Source organism: Bubalus kerabau, chromosome 6 (assembly GCF_029407905.1).
Source record: "Bubalus kerabau isolate K-KA32 ecotype Philippines breed swamp buffalo chromosome 6, PCC_UOA_SB_1v2, whole genome shotgun sequence".
Classification (NCBI taxonomy): Eukaryota; Metazoa; Chordata; class Mammalia; order Artiodactyla; family Bovidae; genus Bubalus; species Bubalus kerabau.
The window spans coordinates 111,092,994-111,115,560 of NC_073629.1; the positions used below are offsets into that span (position 1 = coordinate 111,092,994).

Sequence of the window (22,567 nt, forward strand, 5' to 3'; positions counted from 1 at the left end):
GAGATCTCTTCAAGAAAATTAGATACCAAGGGAACATTTCATGCAAAGATGGGCACAATAAAGGACAGAAATGGTATGGACCTAACAGAAGCAGAAGATATTAAGACAAGGTGGCAAGAATACACAGAACTATACAAAAAAATATTTTCATGACCCAGATAACCAGGATGGCGTGATTACTCACCTAGAACCAGGCATCCCGGAATGCGAAGTCAAGTGGGCCTTAGGAAACATCACTACGAATAAAACTAGCGGAGGTGAAGGAATTCCAGTTGAGCAATTTCAAATCCTAAAAGATGATACTGTCAAACTGCTGCACTCAATATGCCAGCAAATTTGGAAAACTCAACAGTGGCCACAGGACTGGAAAAGGTTTCTTTTCATTCCCATCCCAAAGAAAGGCAATGCCAAAGAATGCTCAAACTACCATACAATTGCACTCATTTCACACACTAGCAAAGTAATGCTCAAAATTCTCCAAGCCAGGCTTCAACAGTACATGAACTATGAACTTCCAGATGCTCAAACTGGATTTAGAAAAGGCAGAGGAACCAGAGATCAAATTGCCAACATCCTTTGGATCATCAAAAAAGCAAGAGAGTTCCAGAAAAACATCTACTTCATTGACTACACCAAAGCCTTTGACTGTTTGGGTCACAACAATCTGTGGAAAATTCTTAAAGAGATGGGAATACTGACCACCTTACTACCTCCTGAGAAATCTGTATGCAGGTCAAGAAGCAATAGTCAGAACCCGACATGGAACAACAGACTGGTTGCAGATCAGGAAAGGAGTACGTCAAGGCTGTATACTGTCACCCTGCTTATTTAACTTATATGCAGAGTACATCATGAGAAACGCTGGGCTGGGAGAAGCCCAAGCTGGAATCAAGACTGCGGGAGAAATATCAGTAACCTCAGATATGTAGATGACATCACCCTTATGGCACAAAGCGAATAAGAACTAAAAAGCCTCTTGATGAAAGTGAAAGAGAAGAGTGATAAAGTTGGCTTAAAGCTCAACATTCAGAAAATGAAGATCATGGCATCCGGTCCCATCACTTCATGGGAAATAGATGGGGAAACAGTGGAAAACAGTGTCAGACTTTATCTTTTTGGGCTCCAAAATCACTGAAGATGGTGACTGCAGCCATGAAATTAAAAGATGCTTGCTCCTTGGAAGAAAAGCTATGAACAACCTCAGCAGCATATTAAAAAGCAGAGACATTACTTGCCAACAAAGGTTTGCCTAGGTAAAGCTATGGTTTTTCCAGTGGTCATGTACAGATGTGATAGTTGGATTATAAAGAAAACTGAGCACCAAAGAATTGATGTTTTTGAACTGTGGTGTTGGAGAAGATTCTTCAGAATCCCTTGACTCTCTACAAGGAGAGCCAACCATTCATCATGAAGGAAACCAGTCCTGAATATTCATTGGAAGGGCTGATGCAGAAGCTGAAACTCCAATACTTTGGCCACCTGATGCGAAGAACTGACTCAATGGAAAGACCCTGATGCTGGGAAAGATTGAAGGCAGGAGGAAAAGGGGACGACAGAGGATGAGATGGTTGGAGGGCATCACCAACTCGATGGACATGATCTTGAATAAGCTCCAGGAGTTGGTGATGGACAGCGAAGCCTGGTGTGCTGCAGTCCATGGTGTCACAAAGAGTCGGACACGACTGAGAGACTGAAATTAACTGAACTGAAAAATAACTATTTGGGGGCCTTTCTTTACTCCTTTCATCCAACAAATGGCAACAAAACAAAGCACATCTTCTTTTGGTAACAGGCAGAGGACCCTTTTTTCCTTTTTATCATGGTTGAATACTCTTTCAATTAAAGTGAAATTATTTTTCATATATAAAAATTACAGTAAAAAAAGCATTTACTTCTCCAATACATATGTTAAGACATCAAGCATGAAGAATAACTGAAGGTCAGTAAACATGCATATTTTTTTAAACTATCTTTAGTGGACCATTTCAACTTTTCATATGAAAAGCATATAAAAAAGCAAAAAATTTACTATGCTATATTAGAATTCAAGAACTTCTGAAAACAACATAGTCAATTTCAGGAGAATAAATGGACTGAACCAGAGAAAAACTGAACAAACATTTGCTTCTTAAATAATTCAAGCACCACACAGAAATGGAAAGGAAGAAAAGAGTAATGTTCACTACCAGTTTCTGGCAATGATTTGAAAGCCTTCCATGACAAGATCTTTGGCTCTTACTCTTTCCCTTTGCTTTTAGAAATCACCAACTAATGTATTCCATGTGCACTAACCTACTGAAACCTACTAACAGAGTTAAGAGTGTCTTTATTTCCATTTTATCCATAAGGAAACACAAACTGTTGTTACTGCTAAGGACCAGGGCCAAATTCTACTGCCAATGGTTCCTATTCTGCAATCTTCCACTTTCTCCCCCATATTCTACTTCAAAAGGTCTGGGACAGACAGAAACTGGATGGGTATTTGTGTATTGTAAAGGGGGAGGGGGGTGGTGAATTCCTTCAGGGGATTCTGAAAAATACACCATGGTTTTTATTCTTCAATTTGTAAATGTGGTATATTACATTGATTGATTTCTGGATATTGAAAAATACTTATATCCATGAGATAAATCCCACTTGATCAGTGTATATGATCTCTCAAATATATTGTTGGATTCAGTTTACTAGTATTTTGTTGAAGACTATTTTGCATCTATGCTCATCAGTGATATTAGTCTGGAATTTTGTTTTTTTGTGATAAATGTGTCTGCTTTGAGTATAAGGGTGATGGTGGGCTCATAAAATGACTTCAGAAATGTTCCTTCCTCTGAAATTTTTTAAAAGACTTTGAGAAGAACAGATGTTAACTCTTCTCTAAATGTTTAGTAGAATTCACCAGTGAAGCCATCTGATCCTGGACTTGTTTGTTTTAAATTACTGATTCAGTTTCAGTACTGATAACTGGTTTGTTCATATTTTCTATTTCTTACTGTTTCAGTCTTAGGAGATTGTATCTTTCTAACAATTTGTCCACTTTTTCTAGGTTGTCCACTTTATTGGCATACTGCTGTTCACAGTTGGAGAAGGCAATGGCAACCCACTCCAGTACTCTTGCCTGGAAAATCCCATGGACGGAGGAGCCTGATGGGCTGCAGTCCATGGGGTTGCTCACAGTCGGGCACGACTTCGCTTTCACTTTTCACTTTGTGCATTGGAAAAGGAAATGGCAACCCACTCTGGTGTTCTTGCCTGGAGAATCCCAGGGATGGGAAAGCCTGGTGGGCTGCTGTCTATGGGGTCGCAGAGTTGGACACGACTGAAGCGACTTAGCAGCAGCAGCAGCTGTTCACAGTAGTCTCTTACGACCCTTTGTATTTCTGTGGAGTCAGTTCTAACTTCACCTTTTTCATCTGGTTTTACTGATTTGAGCTCTCTCCCATTTTTTCTTGATGAGTCTGGGTAACCGTTAAACAATTTTGTCTATCTTTTCGAAGAACTAGCTTTTAATTTCATTTATCTTCTCTACTGCTTTTTATTGCAGAGGAAGGAACACCTCTGCCAACAGCAGGCAGTATCACTGATGATAATCTCCAAGCTAGGGTTCAACTGAGAACTTCCAGATGTTCAAGCTGGAGTTAGAAAAGGCAAAGGAACCATAGATCAAATTGCCAACATCCACTGGATCACAGAAAAAGCAAGAGAATTCCAGAAAAACATCTACTTCTGCTTTATTGACTATGCCAAAGCCTTTGACTGTGTGGATCACAACAAACTGTGAAAGCTCTTCAAGAGATGGGAATACCAAACCACCTTACCTGCCTCCTGAGAAATCTGCATGCAGGTCAAGAAGCAACAGTTAAAACCAGACATGGAACAATACACTGGTTGCAAATTGGGAAAGGAGTACGTCAATGCTGTATGCTGTCACCCTGCTTATTTAAATTATATACAGAGTACATCATGAGAAATGCCAGGCTAGATGAAGCACAAGCTCGAATCAAGATTGCTGGGAGAAATATCAATAACCTCAGATATGCAGATGACACCACCCTCATGGCAGAAAGCGAAGAAGAACTAAAGGGCCTCCTGATGAAAGTCAAAGAGGAGAGGGAAAAAGCTGGCTTAAAACTCGATATTCAAAAAACGAAGTTCACAGCATCCAGTCCCATTACTTCATGGCAAACAGACGGGGAAACAATGGAAACAGTGACAGACTTTATTTCTTTGGGCTCCAGAATCACTGTAGATGGTGACCGCAGCCATGAAATTAAAAGGCACTTGCTGCTTGGAGGAAAAGCTATGGCCAACATAGACAGCATATTAAAAAGCAGAGACATTACTTTGCCAACAAAGGTCCATACGGTCAAAGTTATGTTTTTTCCAATAGTCATGTATGGATGTCAGAGTGGACTCTAAAGAAAGCTGAGCACCAAAGAATTGATGCTTTTGAACTATGGTGTTGGAGAAGACTCCTCAGAGTCCTTTGGACTGCAAGGAGATCAAACCAGTCAATCCTAAAATAAAATCAGCCCTGATATTCATTGGAAGGAATGATGCTGACTGAAACTCCAATACTTTGGCCACCTGATGCAAAGAACTGACTCATTATAAAACATCCTGATGCTGGGAAAGATTGAAGGCAGGAGAAGGGGACAACAGAAGATGAGATGGTTGGATAGCATCACCGACTCAATGGACATGAGTTTGAGCAAGCTCTGGGAGTTGGTGATGGCCAGGGAAACCTGGCATCCTTCAGTCCATGGGGTCGCAAAGAGTCAGAGAGAACTGAGCAACTGAACTGAACTTATCACTGATGAACAACAGATACAAAAATCCTCAACAAAATACTAGCAATCCAAACCCAACAATACATTAAAAGGATCATACATCATAATAAAGTGCGATTTATCCCAGGAAAGCAAGGATTTTTCAATATCCAAAGATCAATATGATACATCATATTAACAAACTAAAGAATAAAAACCACAGAATCATCTCAATAGATGCAGAAAATGCTTCTGATAGAACTCAATATCCATTGAAAATAACTCTCTAGAAAGCAGGCACAGAGGGAACATATCTCAACATAATAAAGGTCACATATGACAAACCCATGGCTAACATCACACTCAACGATGGAAAGTTCAAAGCATTCCTTCCAAGACCAGAAACAAGACAAGGAAGGACACTTTCACCACTGTTATTCAACAGTTTGGAAAGTCCTAGCCACAGCCTCAGAAAAGAAAAACAAAGGAATCCGAATGGGAAGGAAGAACTACAACTGTCAATGTCTGCAGATAACATAATAGTATAGACAGAAAATCCTAGAGATGCCACCAGAAAACTACTAGAACTCATCGGTGAATTTGGTAAAGTTACCAAATACAAAATTAACATACAGAAGCCTTTTACATTTCTACACACTAACAACAAATTATCAAAAACAGAAATTAAAGAAACAATCCTGCTTACCACTGCATAAAAAACAATAAAATACCTAGGAATAAATCTACCTCAGGAGGCAAAAAGCTTGTACTCCAAAAACTGTAAAACACTGATGAGAGACATTGAAGTCAACACAAATGGAAAGATATACTGTGTTCTTGGATGGGAAAAATCAATAGTTAAAAATAACCATACTACCCAAGGCAATCTACAGATTCAATGCAATCCCTATCAAACTACCATGGCATTTTTCACAGAACTAGAACAAATCATTTTAAGTTTTGTATGGAAACACAAAAGATCCTGAATAGCCATAACAATCTTGAGAACGAAGAATAAAGCTGAAGGAATCAGACTCCCTAACTTCAGGCTATATTACAAAGCTACAGTAATCAAACTAAAATTACCAAACCAGACACTAGATCAATGGAAGAGGACAGAAGGCCCAGAAATATACTCATACGCTTATGTCCGACAAATCTATGACAGAGGAGGCAAGGATGTACTGTGGAGAAAAGACAGCCTCTTCAACAAGTAATGCTGGGAAAACTGGACAGCTACATGTAAAAGAGTGAAATCAGAACATTCCCTAACACTATACACAAAATAAACTCAAAATGGATTCAAGACCTACATATAAGATGGGATACTATAAACTTCTAGAGGAAGACACAGGCTGAACACTCTTCGACATAAACACAGGGAATTAACCTAAATGTCCACTGACAGATGAATGCAGAAACCAGATGCGATATGTGTGCACGCGCGCCTGTGTGTGTGTGTGTGTGTGTGTGTATATGAAAATATATAAAGGAATATTACTCAGACATAAAACAGAATGAAATAATGTCATTTACAGCAATATGAATGATCTACAAACTTACATGTGGAATCTGAAAAAATGATACAGATGAACTTATTTACAAAACAGAAATAGACTCACAGACATAGAAAACAAGTTTATGGTTACCAAAGAGGAAAAGGGAGGAACGATAAATTAGCAATGTAGGATTAACAGAGACACACTTCTCTATATTAAATAAACAACAAAGACTTATTGTATGACACATGAAACTATGTTCAGTATCTTGTAATTAACTATAATGGAAAAGAAATATGAAAAAAATAAATACATGTATAACTGAGTCAATCTGCCATACACCTGAAACTAACATACCACTGTAAATCAACTATAATTCAATAACAAGTTGCTTTTTTTGAAACAAAAAAAAAGAAATACATCATGATGTTTTCTATTGGGTCCTTTGACATGATCTACGTGCTTATTCCCACAAAATTAAATTTGTGTCTGTGTGTGTATTCACCCACTTCAATCTCAATTTTTACTCTTTGAAAAATACTTAAGAATATGAAGTTGAACCACAGACTAGGAAAAAATATTTCCAAAACACATATCAAGTAAAAGATTTATATCAAAAATACAAAAATAACTCTTAAAATGCAACATAAGAAAACATATATGACCCAGCAATCCCACACCTAATTATTTACCCAAAGGAAATGAAAATGTATGTGTATACAAAAACCTATAAGCAAGAAGTTCAGACTGTTGTTTCCTGTTGAAAAGGAGATGTTATTGTTCCTTAACTCAGTGTCTCCTACTGAAGATTCACATCTGAAATTACTTTTAGAATCAGTGCTAGAAGATACTGGTTTTTTTTAGCAGATTCAGTAATGTTTGCTCCAGTTAATAATGGCACATACATACCTAACCATATTCTCTCATCAATCACATTAGAATTTTCCTACTATGGTTCTTATTTCTTTTAATCTTTTCTCCCCATACATCTTTTCATAAACTGCCTCAAATTCATTGTTCATTATGAACAAGTATAAAGAAATTACACCCAACGTAATAAGCTTTTTCGTCATTAATTCCTTCTTGAAAATGAAGGGTTTTTCCCCATTTGGATACTTTGCTTTAAACTTTTTTTGAAAGAGCAAAGTGTTATAGTATATCCCTGCAATAATATAGTGCTTAGGAAAAGAAAAAAATCTATAGGCAGGGACCTTCCTGGTGGTCCAGTGGTTAAGAATCCATCTTCCAATTCAGGGGACATGGTTGAAGAACTAAGATCTCACATGCCATGGTGCAATTAACTCCACGCACTCTAGAGCCTGAGCTCCACAACACAAGAAGCCCACACTACACAAAGAGAAGCCTGCATGCACGACTAGAGAAGTCAGCACACCACAACAAAGACCAGGGCAGCCAAATAAAAAACCAAATAATAAAAAATAAATTAAAAAGCCAAATAATAAAATAATAAAAGCCAAATAATAAAAATAAATAAATAAAAAAGCCAAATAATAAAAAATATTATAGGCAAATATTTATTATGACTTTACTCATAATCACCAAAAACTAGAAACAATACAATTGTTTTTCAACTGGCAAGTTGATAGATTTTGGTACATCCACAAAAAGGAATGTTAGTCACCAATAAAAAGGAACTGCTGACACATGCAACAATATGGATAAATTTCAAATGCATTATGCTAAGTAAAAAAAAACAAAATTCATAAGGCTGCATACTGTATGATGTTATTTATATGATTTTCTGAAAATGCAGAATTGTGGAAGAGAAAACGGATCAGGGCAGAGGTAGGGGAAAGGCTGGCTGTAAGGGACATGAGGGTTTGGGGGTTGATGGAACTGTTCTGGATCTTGACTCTGTTGGTAGTTCAGTAAGTTACAGAATGTTCTGTACAGTAAAAGGGATAAATGTTACTCCATATAGAATACCTCAATAAACCGTAAATATATTTTTCACATGCCTTGAATCAGTAGTTTCACTTCTAGAGTTACAGACAAAAGTTACACACAATCAGACTTCCCTGGTGGTACAGTGGATAAGAGCCTGCCTGCCGATGCAGGGAACACAGGCTCTATCTCTGGTCTAGAAAGATTCCACATGCCACACAGCAACTAAGCCTCTGTGCCCCAACTACTGAAGCCCATGTGCTGAGAGCCTGTTCTCCGAAAAAAGAGAAGCCACCTCAATGAGAAAGCGGTGCACCACAATGAAGAGCAGACCCCACCTGCTGCAACTAGAGAAAACCTGTGACCAACAAAGACCCATCACAACCAAAAATAAAATAGTTAAAAAAAAAACTTGTAAAAAGTTACACAGAAGGCTGTTTGCTTTAAACATTTTTCTATAACAACTTCAATGAGATGCCATATAATTCACATCACACATCTAAAGTACACAACCCAATGAGTGTAGTATACTCAGAGTTACATAACCATGACCACAATCGATTTTAGAATATTTTTCTTATCTCAGAAGGAAACCTCAAACCCTTGGCTATCACTCACTGGTCCCAACATCCCCCAACCAGTTTAGCCAGTTTCAGTTCAGTCGCTCAGTCCTGTCTGACTCTTTGTGACACCATGGGCTGCAGCACGCCAGGCCTTCCAGTCCATCACCAACTCCCGGAGCTTGCTCAAACTCATGTCCATTGCGTCAGTGATGCCATCCAACCATCTCATCCTCTGTTGTCCCCTTCTCCACCTGCATTCAATCTTTCTCAGCATCAGGGTCTTTTCCAATGAGTCAGTTCTTTGCATCAGGTGGCCAACGTATTGGAGTTTCAGCTTGAGCATCACTCCTTCTAATGATTATTCAGCACTGATTGCCTTTAGGATGAACTGGTTGGATCTCCTCATAGTCCAAGGGACTCTCAAGAGTCCTCCCCAACACCACAGTTCAAAAGCATCAATTCTTCAGCGCTCAGGTTTCTTCACAGTCCAACTCTCACATCCATACATGACCACTGGAAAAACCATAGCCTTGACTAGAGGGACCTTTGCTAGCAAAGTAATGTCTCTGGTTTTTAATAAGCTGTCTAGGTTGGTCATAGCTTTTCTTCCAAGGAGCAAGCGTCTTTTAATTTCATGGCTGCAGTCACTATCTGCAGTGATTTTGGCACCCCCAAAAGTAGTCTCTCACTGTTTCCACTGTTTCCCCATCTATTTGCCATGAAGTGATGGGACCAGAGGCCATGATCTTAGTTTTCTGAATGTTGAGTTTTAAGCCAACTTTTTCACTCTCCTCTTGTACTTTCATCAAGAGGCTCTTTAGTTCTTCTTTGCTTTCTGCCATGAGGGTGGTGTCATCTGCATATCTGAGGTTGTTGATATTTCTCCCGGCAATCTTGATTCCAGCTTGTGCTTCATCCAGCCAGTTTAGCCTCACTTTTAACAGGAAAAGATTTTAAACAACCTAAGAATTGGAGGATATTCCCACATTATCGTCTATCTATACCACAGATTATTACAATTTAAAAAATTTTAAAGTTATAAAGTATTACAACTTTAAAATATTATCATTTTAAAGCCATTAAAGTTATGTTTACAAGCATGTTTTTAATAACAGAAGCAGTGCTCAGGATAAAAATTTAGGTTAAAAAATCAGGAAACAATTATGGCTGAATAAAACATAATTTTTTTAAAAGGCACAAAAGCAAGAAAAGTAGCATGTCAATCAACATAGCTGTATTGACAGAATTTATATAAGAGGACGGAATGAGAAGTAGTTGGAACCATTTGATAGGTCTTTAGGCTATATCTAGAGCCGTGGTACTCAACGAGGGGCAATCATGCCCTTCAGGAGACACCTGGCCACGCCTGGAGGTATTTTCAGTTCTCACAATGGGGAGTCAGTGCTACTGGCATGCAGTTGGTAAAGAGCAGGTATACTGCTAAACATCCAAAATACACAGGGCAACTCGCTCTACCCCATACACATTACCTGGTTCAAAACCTCAACAATACCAAAGTTGAGACTCTGATGTATACTTTACAGTGAAGCTCTTATATACTAATCACAAGCAATTTAGACCAGTAATCTAATGTAAGGAAATAATAGTTTCTTCCTATCTTGGTAAAACCTCCAGGGCTTCCCTGCTGGTTCAGACAGCAAAGAATCCACCTGCAATGTGGGAGACCTGGGTTCGATCCCTGGGTTGGGAAGATCCCTGCAGAAGGAAACGGCTACCCACTCCAGTATTCTGGCCTGGAGAATTCCACAGACAGAGGAGCATGACAGGCTATATAGTCCATGGGGTCGCAAAGAGTCATACAACTGAGCAACTTTCACTTCATTTCACTTCCCTTATCCTCATTACTATGTGTATTCTTTTCCATTTTCCCATCTCAGTTTATGGTGCCATGAAATATCTAGCCCATCCAGGTGAAAACCCAGAGGTCTGCAGTCTTATTTCCTTATTCAATCAATCCACAAGTTGTACTGACTCCATCTCCAAAATGTATTACAACCAATTCTCACCATCTCTACCTTCCTCAAACAATGGTTACCTTTACACAAAAATTACACCGAGAGCCTCCTAATTCATCCTCTTTCCCATTGTGCTCCCTGAAGATCACCCTATACACAGGAATTAAAGGAACCTTTTTAAGAGATCTTATTTAAAAACCACAAGCTGGCTTCTCAGAGAAATATCTAATCTTGTTTGTTTCCACCCCAATTACTCACTATCATATTATCTTATGCTCTCTTATTTTCTTCACTACCTGAAACTATTTTATCTATTTCTTATTTTCTGTCTTGCACCCCCACCACCAGCATGAACCTTGTCTTTCTTGTTCATTACTGTTTCTCCAGCACCTAGAACCATGTGTTCAGTTCAGTGGCTCAGTCGTGTCCAACTCTGAAACTCCATGGCTGTGTGACACATCCTATATATATGTTGAATAAGCCAATCTGTCTTACACAAATGTTGGTCTGTTTGCTCTATTGTAGTCAGAGACTAACATAACACTACATCTCTGCAGAAAGGAGACTGAATCTCCTGAAGTGAACCAGTCCCAATGTTAGTCAGCCAAAAAACAAGAAATTACAGGTCAGGATGCTAGATCCTCAGAAGAAAGGAGAGAGGAATAAGTTCTTTCCCTCAGATCTCAAACTGCTTCCAGGTTGCAAAGAGAAGACATCCTCTATTCACTAGACAATAAGCTGAAGGCTTAGTAGGTAAATGTTGCCCATTTCTCCTAGATCAGCCTATGTAAAAGCCAGCTATATTTGTTTTCGAATTCCCTCCTACTATGCTAAACTTTTAACTGTTGTTGTTCAGTCACCCAGTTGTGTCCAACTCTGTGAGACCCCATGACCTACAGCACACCAGGCCTCCCTGTCCTTCACCACCTCCCGAAGTTAGCCCAAATAAATGTTAATTGCCTCAGTGATGCCATCCAGCCATCTCATTCTCTATTAAAAGTTAAAAGCAAACTTTTTTAATAGTCCTGTGTAAAAAATCACAGCCTGGTCTCAGCTGTATTGGGTGGAATTAAGCTAAGATTTTGTTTCCATATTTGGGTTGCAGAGCCCAAGCAGAACCCCCACCAAGGTAACATAATAGCAGCAAAGACAACCAGAAAGAAACTCTCCCATGAAGGAAAGGAAAATTTCCAGGATAAGAGTAAGAGCTGTGAAGCAACCTGCCTCTTGCCACAGGGAGAGAATTCAAAGAGTATCTAAGGGAATTAAATAGTGAGGGAGTCAACATGTTACCTTATAGATGAACAGATTTTCATTTCTAAAGATACTTCAGTCTCCAGTGTATAAAATGAATGGGGAATAGCAAACAGTAGATTACAGAAAGGGAAAACAAGAATCGTAAAGGCATAGAAAGCAAAAAGACAAAGCATTTTAAGTACTAGAACTAGGGTGTTGGCAGTAGCACTGAAGTTTTAAAAATCATTTCAGATAATCTCAACAAGATTTACCAATTTAAACTGGATTGATAAGGGAAAGGGAATAAGCAAGATGACTCAGAAGTCTCTAAGTTGGGTGATAATATAGGAAGAAAAACAGGTTCAGAAGGAATAGGGCACTATTTGGAAGATTAAGTACCTGTCAAGGATATAGAGAATTCCATTTTAGGTATACTGAGTTAGCAATACTCACAAGACATCAAAATGTGAGTCAAAGCTCACATTTGGAAACACTGATTTTGAATTTTAGAGACAACAGAGACACAAAGGAAGGAAATCACATAATGTATTTAATGGGTAATGGCTAAAATCACTGTAGAAGGAATTACCCAAGAAAAATGCAGCTGGGGGAACAAGACCTACTGGGCAAGCAAAAAAAGAGTCAGAGATGACTGAAAAGAATCAATTCAAGAGAAGAACCACGAGAATGCCATCTTATACCTAAGGGAGAAGTTTCAAGAAAAGAATGGGTAATAGGGTCAGATGTTTAACAATGATCAAAAAAGGCAAGTTCTGAAAAAGCATCCATTAGACTTGGTGATTATTAGGTCATTTCAGTGATTTTAAAGAGAATTTAAGTGGTAAAACAGAAGGAAAAGCATAGGTGTGACTGAGGAGTGAATGGGAAATATTCAGCTGATACCATCTCAAAAAAACTCCAAAGTCAAAAGACTTACCTGAGTTCAGTCTATGGTCTATAAACTACCATTTCCCACTTGGAGTTAATTCCAAGTCTGAAGTGGTAATATACAAGATGAGCCAATGAGCCTAGGAACATCTTTTTGGCCAAAAGGGGAGACTCGAGGACTACTGGAATTAGTCAAAAGGATAAATACAAGTATTTTATTCTTTTTGATTATAATATAAACGAAATCATTTTTTTAATTTCCTTTTGGGGTTGTTCATTGACAGTATATAGAAATAAAACTAAGTTATTTATTTTTTGTATCCTGAACTTTAATTTCTCAGAGGGCTTGATTTTTGGGGAGGAGGAGGATTTTTACAGGCTTCTACATACAAGGTCATATCCTCTGTAAATATAGTTTTACTTCTTTCTTTTCAATTAGGATCTTTTATTTCTTTCTTGCCTAAACGCTTTGGCTAAAACTTCATATACCACATTGAACAGAAATGCCCAAAAAGGGCATCGCTGTCTTATTCCTACTCTGAGGGGAAATTTTTTCAGTCTTTCATCATCAAAAATGATGTTAGCTATGATTTTTCATATATAGACTTTATCATATTGAGAAAGTTTCCTTCTATTCCTAGTTTCTTGAGTGTTTTTATAAAAGGGTGTTGGATCTTTTCAAATGCTTTTTTCCCCCTACATCAACAAAGATTATCATGCTTTTTCCCTTCATTCTATCTGTGTGGTCTATTACTCTGACTGATATTATAGCAAAGAAGGTATAAAACTTACACATTGAGGGACGTGTATAAAACATTGCTGAAAGAAATTAAAGAAGACCTAAATAAACTGGAAGACATCCCATGTTCAGTGATTCACAACATTTAATAGTGCTGGGATGAAACATACTACTCAGGAGTTTCACAGACTGAATCAAATACCTATAAAAATTCCAATGGCACTTACTGCAGAAATCAACAAAAATCCTAAACTTCTTATGAATTTTAAAAAACCCCAAGTAAAGACAAAACAATCTAGAAAAAAAAGCAAAGCTGGAGGACTTGTACCTTCCAATTTCAAACTTCTTACAAACTACAGTAATCAAAACAGGGACTTCCCTAGGGGTCCAGTGTTCAACACTCAATGCTTTCACTGCTGAGGGCCAGGTTCAATCCCAGTCCCTGGCTGGGGAACTAAAATCCCACAAGCCATGCAGGGCAGCCAAAACAACAACAACAACAAACACACAAACAATGAGGAATAAATTAGGAATCTGGGATTAACAGATACACAGTACTGTATATAAAAATGGATAAACAACAAGTACCTGCTGAACGGCACAGGGAACTATAGTCAACATCTTGTAATAACCTGTATTAGAAAAGAATATGAAAAAGAATGTATACATATATATATGTTTGTGTGTATAATCACCCTACTGTACAACTGAATACTGTAAATTATACTTGGAAAAAACATCAAAACCACAATGAATATACAACATGATAAATAAAATTAACACTGCTGTATATTACACATGGAAATTGTTAATAAGCCCTAAGAATTCTCATTACAAGAAAAAACTTTTTTTCTAAGTCTGTATGAGATGATGGATGTTCACTAAACTTACTATGATAATCATTTCATGATGTATGTGAGTCAAATCCTTATACTGTATACCTTAAACTTCTACAATCTGGTATGTCAATTAGATCTCAATAAAACTGGGGGTAAAAACCACAAAGAGATACACTTCACACCCACCAGGACCGCTATTACCAAAAGAAAAGAACAAGTATTGGTGAGGATGTAGAGAAAACAGAACAGTCATGAACTGCTAGTGAGAATGGAAATCAGTGCAGCCTCTGTTGAAATGTCTGGTGACTCCTCAAAACGACAGGCATAAAATTTCTATGTGACCCAGCAAATTCATGTCTAAGTACCCAACCAAAAAATGAAGGAAGGAACTCAAATACTTGTATGGCAACGTTTACACCAGCATTTTTCTCAACAGCCAAAAGGCAGAAACAACCAAAGTATCAACAGAGGAACGGATAAAACAAAATGTGCTATAAACATATAATGGACTATTATTCAGCCATTTTAAAAAATGAAGTTTTGACATATCCTACAACATTATGCTATGTGAAATAAGCCAGACACCAAAAGTCAAATACTTAAGATTTCACTTATATGAAATACCTAAAATAAGGAGCAAACACACCAAAGGCTGGAGAAAAGGGCAATGGAGACTTATACCTTAATGAATATACAGAGTTTCTGTTTGGGATGAAATAGTGGTAACAGCTGCACAACACTGTTAATGTATCAAATGCCACGGACTTATACATTTTAAATGATTAAAACCATACACTGGACATTATATATATTTCAAGAAGCAACAGAACCAGACATGGAACAATAGTCTGGTTCCAAACTGGGAAACTGTCACCCTGCTTGTTTAGCTTATAGGCAGAGTACACCATGAGAAATGCCCAGATGGATGAAGCACAAACTGGAATCAACACTGCCAGGAGAAATATCAATAACCTCAGATATGCAGATGGCAGAAAGCGAAGAGGAACTGAGGAGTCTCTTGATGAAAGTGAAAGAGGAGAGTGAAAAAGTTGGCTTAAAACTCAACATTCAGAAAACTAAGATCATGGCATCCAGTCCGATCACTTCATGGCAAATAGATGCAGAAACAATGAAAACAGTGAGAGATTTTATTTTTGAGGGCTCCAAAATCACTGCAGTTGGTGACTACAGCCATGAAATTTAAAGATGTTTGCTCCTTGGAAGAAAAGCTATGACAAACCTAGACAGCATATGAAAAAGCAGAGACATTACTTTGCCAACAAAGGTCCCAACCTTAGTCAAAGCAATGGTTTTCCAGTAGTCATGTATGGATTTGAGAGTTGGACCATAAAGAAAGCTGAGCACCTAAGAATTGATGCTTTTGAACTGTGGTGTTGGAGAAGACTCTTCAGAGTCCCTTGGACAGCAAGGAGATCAAACCAGTCAATCCTAAAGAAAATCAGTCCTAAATATTCATTGGAAGGAATGATGCTGAAGCTCCTTTTACCCACCTGATGTGAAGAACTGACTCACTGGAAAAGACCCTGATGCTGGGAAAGATCGAAGGCAGGAGGCAAAGGGAACAACAGAGCATAAGATGGCTGGATGGCATCACTGACTCAATGGACATGAGTTTGAGCAAGTTCATGGAGTTGGTGATGGACAGGGAAGCCTGGCATGCTGCAGTCCATGGGGTCGCAAAGAGTCAGACACGACTGAGTGACTGAACTGAACTGAAGACATAAGAAATTTTTCAAGTAATTGTTTAAATATAAAATAATCATCTTTAAAAAGGACTCAGGAAGTAAAAGATCCTGCTGTAGGTTAAACTGTGGCCCCCAAAAGAACTGTGTACCCAGAATCTCAGAATGTGACCTTTTTGAAATAAACTTCTTTGCAGATATAATTAATATAAAGATCTTGAAATGAAATCACCTTCGTTTAGGGTGGGCCCTAAATCCAATGACAATCATCCTTAGACGGAAAAGAACAAACAGAAAGAGAAGGCTGTGTGAAGATGGAGGGAAAGACTGGAATTATGCTGCCACAAAAACCAAAGAACATGTGGAGCCACCAGAGGTTAGAAGAGACAAAGGATTCTTTCCTAGAGTCTTCAGGCATGGCATGGCCCTGCTGACACCTCGATTTTGGACTTCTAGCCTCCAGAACTGTGCAGAAATAAATTTCTGTTGTTTAAAGCCACCAAGTTCCTTTGGAACACAGAGGCATGCTGCTGCAATAAGTATCTAAAAATGTGGAATTTGAGGGGGTTCCCTGGTGACTCAGAAAATAACTGCTAGCAATGCAGGAGACACAGGTTTGGGTCACTCAAGACAGATGGATCATGGTGGAGAGTTCTAACAAAAGATAGTCCACTGGAGAAGGTAATGGCAAACCACTCCAGTATTCATGCCTTGAAAAGCCCATGAACAATATGAGAAGGCAAAAAGATATGACACTGGAAGATAAATCCCCAGGGTAAGTGTCCAAAATGCTACCAGGAAAGAGCAGAGAAAAGCTCCAAAAAGATAACCAGGTTGGGCCAAAGCGGAAACAACACTCAGGTGTTGATGTGCCTGTGAAAGTGGTGAAAGTCCAATGCTGTGAATAAAATATTGCATCAGATAAGATCAGATCAGTCGCTCAGTCATGTCCGACTCTTTGCGACCCCACGAATCGAAGCACGCCAGGCCTCCCTGTCCATCACCAACTCCCGGAGTCCACTCAGACACGTCCATCGAGTCAGTGATGCCATCCAGCCATCTCATCCTCTGTCGTCCCCTTCCCCTCCTGCCCCCAATCTCTCCCAGCATCAGAGTCTTTTCCAGTGAGTCAACTCTTCGCATGAGGTGGCCAAAGAACTGGAGTTTCAGCTTTAGCATCAGTCCTTCCAAAGAAATCCCAGGGCTGATCTCCTTCAGAATGGACTGGTTGGATCTCCTTGCAGTCCAAGGGACTCTCAAGAGTCTTCTCCAACACCACACTTCAAAAGCATCAATTCTTCGGTGCTCAGCCTTCTTCACAGTCCAACTCTCACATCCATACATGACCACTGGAAAAACCATAGCCTTGACTAGACGAATCTTTGTTGGCAAAGTAATGTCTCTGCTTTTGAATATGCTAAGTTGGTCATAACTTTCCTTGCAAGGAGTAAGCGTCTTTTAATTTCATGGCTGCAGTCACCATCTGTAGTGATTTTGGAGCCCAGAAAAATAAAGTCTGACACTGTTTCCACTGTTTCCCCATCTATTTCCCATGAAGTGATGGGACCGGATGCCATGATCTTCGTTTTCTGAATGTTGAGCTTTAAGCCAACTTTTTCACTCTCCACTTTAACTTTCATCAAGAGGCTTTTGAGTTCCTCTTCACTTTCTGCCATAAGGGTGGTGTCATCTGCATATCTGAGGTTATTGATATTTCTCCCAGCAATCTTGATTCCAGCTTGTGTTTCTTCCAGTCCAGCGTTTCTCATGATATACTCTGCATATAAGTTAAATAAACAGCATAGGAACCTGGAATTTAAGGTCCATGAATCAAGGTAAGTTGAACGTGGTCAAGTAGGAGATGGCAAAAGGGAACACCAACATTTTAGGAATCAGTCAACTAAACTGGACCAGAATAGGCGAATTTAATTCAGATGACCATTATATCTACTACTGTGGGCAAGAATCCCTTAGAAGAAATGGAGTAGCCATCACAGTCAAAAGAGAGCCCAAAATGCAGTACTTGCATGCAATCTCAAAATCAACAGAATGATCTCTGTTCATTTCCAAGGCAAACCATTCAACACCACAGTAATCCAAGTCTAGGCTCCAATCACTAATGTCAAAGAAGCTGAGGTTGAAAGGTTCTACAAAAATCTACAAAACCTTCTAGAACATCAAAAAAAGATGTTCTTTTCATCATAGGGGACTGGAATGCAAAAGGAGAAAGTCAAAAGATACCTGGAGTGACAGGCAAGTTTGGCCTTGGAGTACAAAATGAAACAAGGCAAAGACTAACCGAGTTTTGCCAAGAGAACACACTAGTCATAGCAAACACCCTCTTCCAAGAAGACAAAAGACGACTCTACACATGGACATTAACAGATGGTCAATATCAAAATCAGATTAATTATATTCTTTGCAAGCAAAGATGGAGTGCTCTATACAATCAGCAAAAATAAGATCTAGAGCTGACCTCAGATCACAGGTTCCTTCTTGCAAAATTCAGGCTTAAACTGAAGAAAGAAGGGAAAACCACTAGACCATTCAGGTAGTGTTTAGTCGCTCAGTAGTGTCTAACTCTTCGTGACCCCATGGACTGTAGCCCATCAGGCTCCTCTGTCCATGGGATTTTCCAGGCAAGAATACTGGAGTGGGTTGCCATTTCCTCCTCCAGGGGATCTTCCCAACCCAGGAATCAAACCCAGATCCTGCACTGCAAGCAGATCCTTTACCATGTGAGCTACCCAGGGAAAAACCAAATTCCTTATGATTATACAGTGGAAGTGACAAATATATTCAAGGAATTAGATCTGGTAGACAGAGTGCCTGAAGAACTATGGACAGAGGTTCATAACATTGTACAGGGGGTGGTGATCAAAACCATCCCCAAGAAAAAGAAAATAACAAGGCCAAGATGGTTGTCTGAGGAGGCCTTACAAATAGCTGTGAAAAGAAGAGAAGTGAAAGGCAAAGGAGAAAGGGAAAGATAAACCCAACTGAATGCAGAGTCCCAGAGAATAGCAAGGAGAGATAAGTGAACAATGCAAAGAAATAGAGGAAAGTTATAGAATGGAAAAGGCTAAAGATCTTTTCAAGAAAATTGGAGATACCAAGCGAACATTTCATGCAAAGATGGGCACAATAAAGGACAGAAGCGGTATGAACCTAACAGAAGCAGAAGAGATTAAGAAGAGGTGGCAAGAATACACAGAAGAACTATACAAAAAAGCTCCTAATGGCCCAGATAACCACGATGGTGTGGTCACTCACCTAGAGCCAGACATTCTGGAGTATGAAGTCGAGGGAGCTTAGGAATCTTTACTACAAACAAACCTAGTGGAGGTGATGGACGTCCAGCTGAGCTATTTCAAATCTTAAAAAATGATGCTGTTAAAATACTGCACTCAGTATGTCAGCAAATCTGGCAAACTCAGCAATGGCCACAGGTCTGGAAAAGGTCAGTTTTTATTCCAATCCCAAAGAAAGGCAATGTCGAAGAATGTTCAAACTACCATACAATTGTGCTCATTTCACAAGGTAGCAAAGTTATGCTCAAAATACTTTAAGCTAGACTTCAGCTGTATACGAACCGAGATGGATTTAGAAAAGGCAATGAAGCCAGAGATCAAATTGCCTTTAAAAATACTGATGCCTAGAATCCACCTTGTGAATTGATTTAATTGATCTGAGAATCAAGATATTTAAGGGCTCTCCAAGTAATCCTAATGTTTCAGCCAAAATAGAGAACAACTGCTCTATATCTATTTTGTGGGAAATATGAAAGGTTAAACACCATGAGAATTCAATCAGCCAAAACCAGAATGTGGGAAACTCTCCTGGTCAAAAGAGGGAATGTATTTAACAAATAAAGAGCATGGGAAAAAGTGGGAGGGTGGATGGTTAAAGTTAACAGAAACTTAAGATACATATAAGCCTCATTTGCACAGTAAATGAGGTAAATCTCATTTGCACAGTAATTTAAACAGAACAATTGTAAAAAGACACTTATTAATAATCAGAGAAATCTAAACTGGATTAAGGAAATCAATTTTGTTTAGCATTGTGGTTGTGTTGTTTACCTGTTAGAAATGCATATGGAGGTATTTATAGATTAAATGATGTGATACCTGAGATTTCTTTGAAGTTATTGCATCAAAAAAAAAAAAAAAAAAGAGAGAGAGAAGGAAGGCAGAAAGAAATAAGATGAGACAAAAAATGGCAAAATGTTGATAATTGTTTACTTGTCAAAGCTGGGTATTAAGAACATGGGGATTCACTGCCCCAATATATTTTTTATATTCTGCATTGATACAGAATTATGAAATATAGTAAAGTTTTTTAATCTTGCCTATGAATGTGTAGTATATATGTGACTGTATATATTTATAAGATATGTTGGGAAATAAAAAGAAAAATGAACACATGTGATCCTTGGCCTCAAGGAATAATGGGTAGCCTAAATATTGGACAACAAAAGGTTTGCTTATGTACTGTCTTTCATCAAAGACAGGAAGGCAGCTAGCTCAAGCTTCTGTGAGACCAGAATGAATGAAATTAAAATATTATTAGTATTCCCTAAGCATAAAAAACTGGGCATAGGAATACTATTGCTAAATACCAGAGGTTGTACATAACCTGACTTTGTAAAGTCCATGCTCTTACTACTGAGTTGAGCCATGTGAAAAGGCATCTATGTAGTTAAAATGATCAAATATTAGCAATTCTGTATGGTACAACCTAATACTATGTTAAAATTCCTTTCTCTTTCTTATGCGAAAATACTTAATACGGTTAACTCAGAGTAAAATAATCAGCATATTTAAAGGAAATGTCAGTCTTCTTTAAAAAGTGGTTGATCTTAAAAAAAAAAGTGATCTAACACAGAACTCAAAAATATTTTCTAAATATCCAGAGAAATTGCAACTGTACATTTATCTATTTATATTTTATCACATAATAAAAGCATTCCATTTTCAAAGGATGCATAAGCTTTATCTTTTAAGTGAATCATAGCTTTAAAATATTTAGTGTGTATTTCTTAAAAACAAGCCTGTGAGATGCAAAGATATGTTTTAAGGTTATCGCAAGATATATTTCACAGGCAGAAAGTTAATGTGATGCTTCTTGAGAAATAATTTGTATCAGTTTGATTTAAATATATTTCAATGTTTTGTTTGCCACGCCACAGGGCATGCAGGATCTTAGTTTCCCAACCAGGGATCAAACCCACGCTCCCTGCAGTAGAAGTGCAGTCTTAACTACAATATTATTTTAAAAACCAAAAATTCCAGACAATGAATTCTGAACCAATACTATTATGTACACATATTACCTTGTATCACATATATTAATAACTAATGTATATGTTTACTAAAGGCTTCCCAGGTGGCACCAGTGGTAAAGATTCCACTTGCCAATGCAGGAGATGCACGAGACATGAGTTCAGTCCCTGAGTCGGGAAGATTCCCCAAAGGAGGAAATGGCAACTCACTTCAGTATTCTTGCCTGGAAAATTTCATGGATGGAGGAGCCTACTGGGCTCCAATCCACTGGACCACAAAGAGTCAGACATGAGCAACTAAGCACAATGTTTATTAATTACTGTATGTTAATATAATGAATTCTAACCTATACTATTTATCAAACAGTACAATTTTTCAAGTGGCACTTGATCTTACTTTAGCCTAATATATCATGACCTTGAGCTCTCTCTGTGCTGCAGTTTCCTCTTATATAAAACAGGACAGTAATAGCTGACTACTATTTATGGAATTAATGAGGATTTAAAAATACACTACATATAAAACCTTTAGAATGACTGGCATGTAAATGTTTATAAATATTATCATTATTTGTAGAATTCTCTGCTAGTTACAAGATGCGCACTGTGAAAACAATTCAGGATCACTGTCATCATCAGAATGGTCTCTTCAAAATGCTCTTTATACACTCAATGTATAAGGAGTATTTTGAAGTAGATATGTAAGCAGATAACTTACACTATGCACATGTGAACTGCAAATATTTTTAATGATATGTACCACCATGTTCTTAAGCAACACATTTAGTGGAAAAACCAAAGATAAAAAGTTCATTAAGGAATTAAGAGGGATTAACCTTTTGCAATTTTTTTATTATAAAATATTAAAATAACAAATACAAAACAAAACTTCTCCATAATCCCATCACATAGTAAAATCAATGTTTTCATTTGTTCATGTTACTTTCTATTCCTTGTCTACATGCATGTTCAATTTTAACATATTTACAATGAGAACATAGTTTACATTTTCACTTTAATTTTATACCCCAAGAAATTTTCCATTTTGCAAAATTTTCCCTTAGTCTCCCTTTTCCTTTCTCATCCCCACCTGCTGAAGATAATGGTAACAGCTGACATTCGTGCTCCACAACTTTCTCCAAGCTCATACATATACAAGTATAGACACA

The 22,567-nt window shown here is 38.1% G+C and overlaps 1 protein-coding gene across 8 annotated transcripts in view; it reads right to left on the reverse strand.

The window, feature by feature from the left end:
* Nucleotides 1-22,567, reverse strand: part of ZMYM4 (zinc finger MYM-type containing 4) — a 160,407-nt gene that overhangs the window by 133,312 nt on the left and 4,528 nt on the right. The window contains exon 2 of one of the 8 annotated variants that reach the window (XM_055586433.1): nucleotides 14,161-14,204. The exons of the other annotated variants lie outside the window; for them this stretch is intronic. Coding sequence (XP_055442408.1) covers nucleotides 14,161-14,193 — 33 coding nt within the window. The 5' untranslated portion in view covers nucleotides 14,194-14,204. The remainder of the gene's footprint in view (nucleotides 1-14,160; nucleotides 14,205-22,567) is intronic. 8 annotated transcript variants of the gene reach the window in all.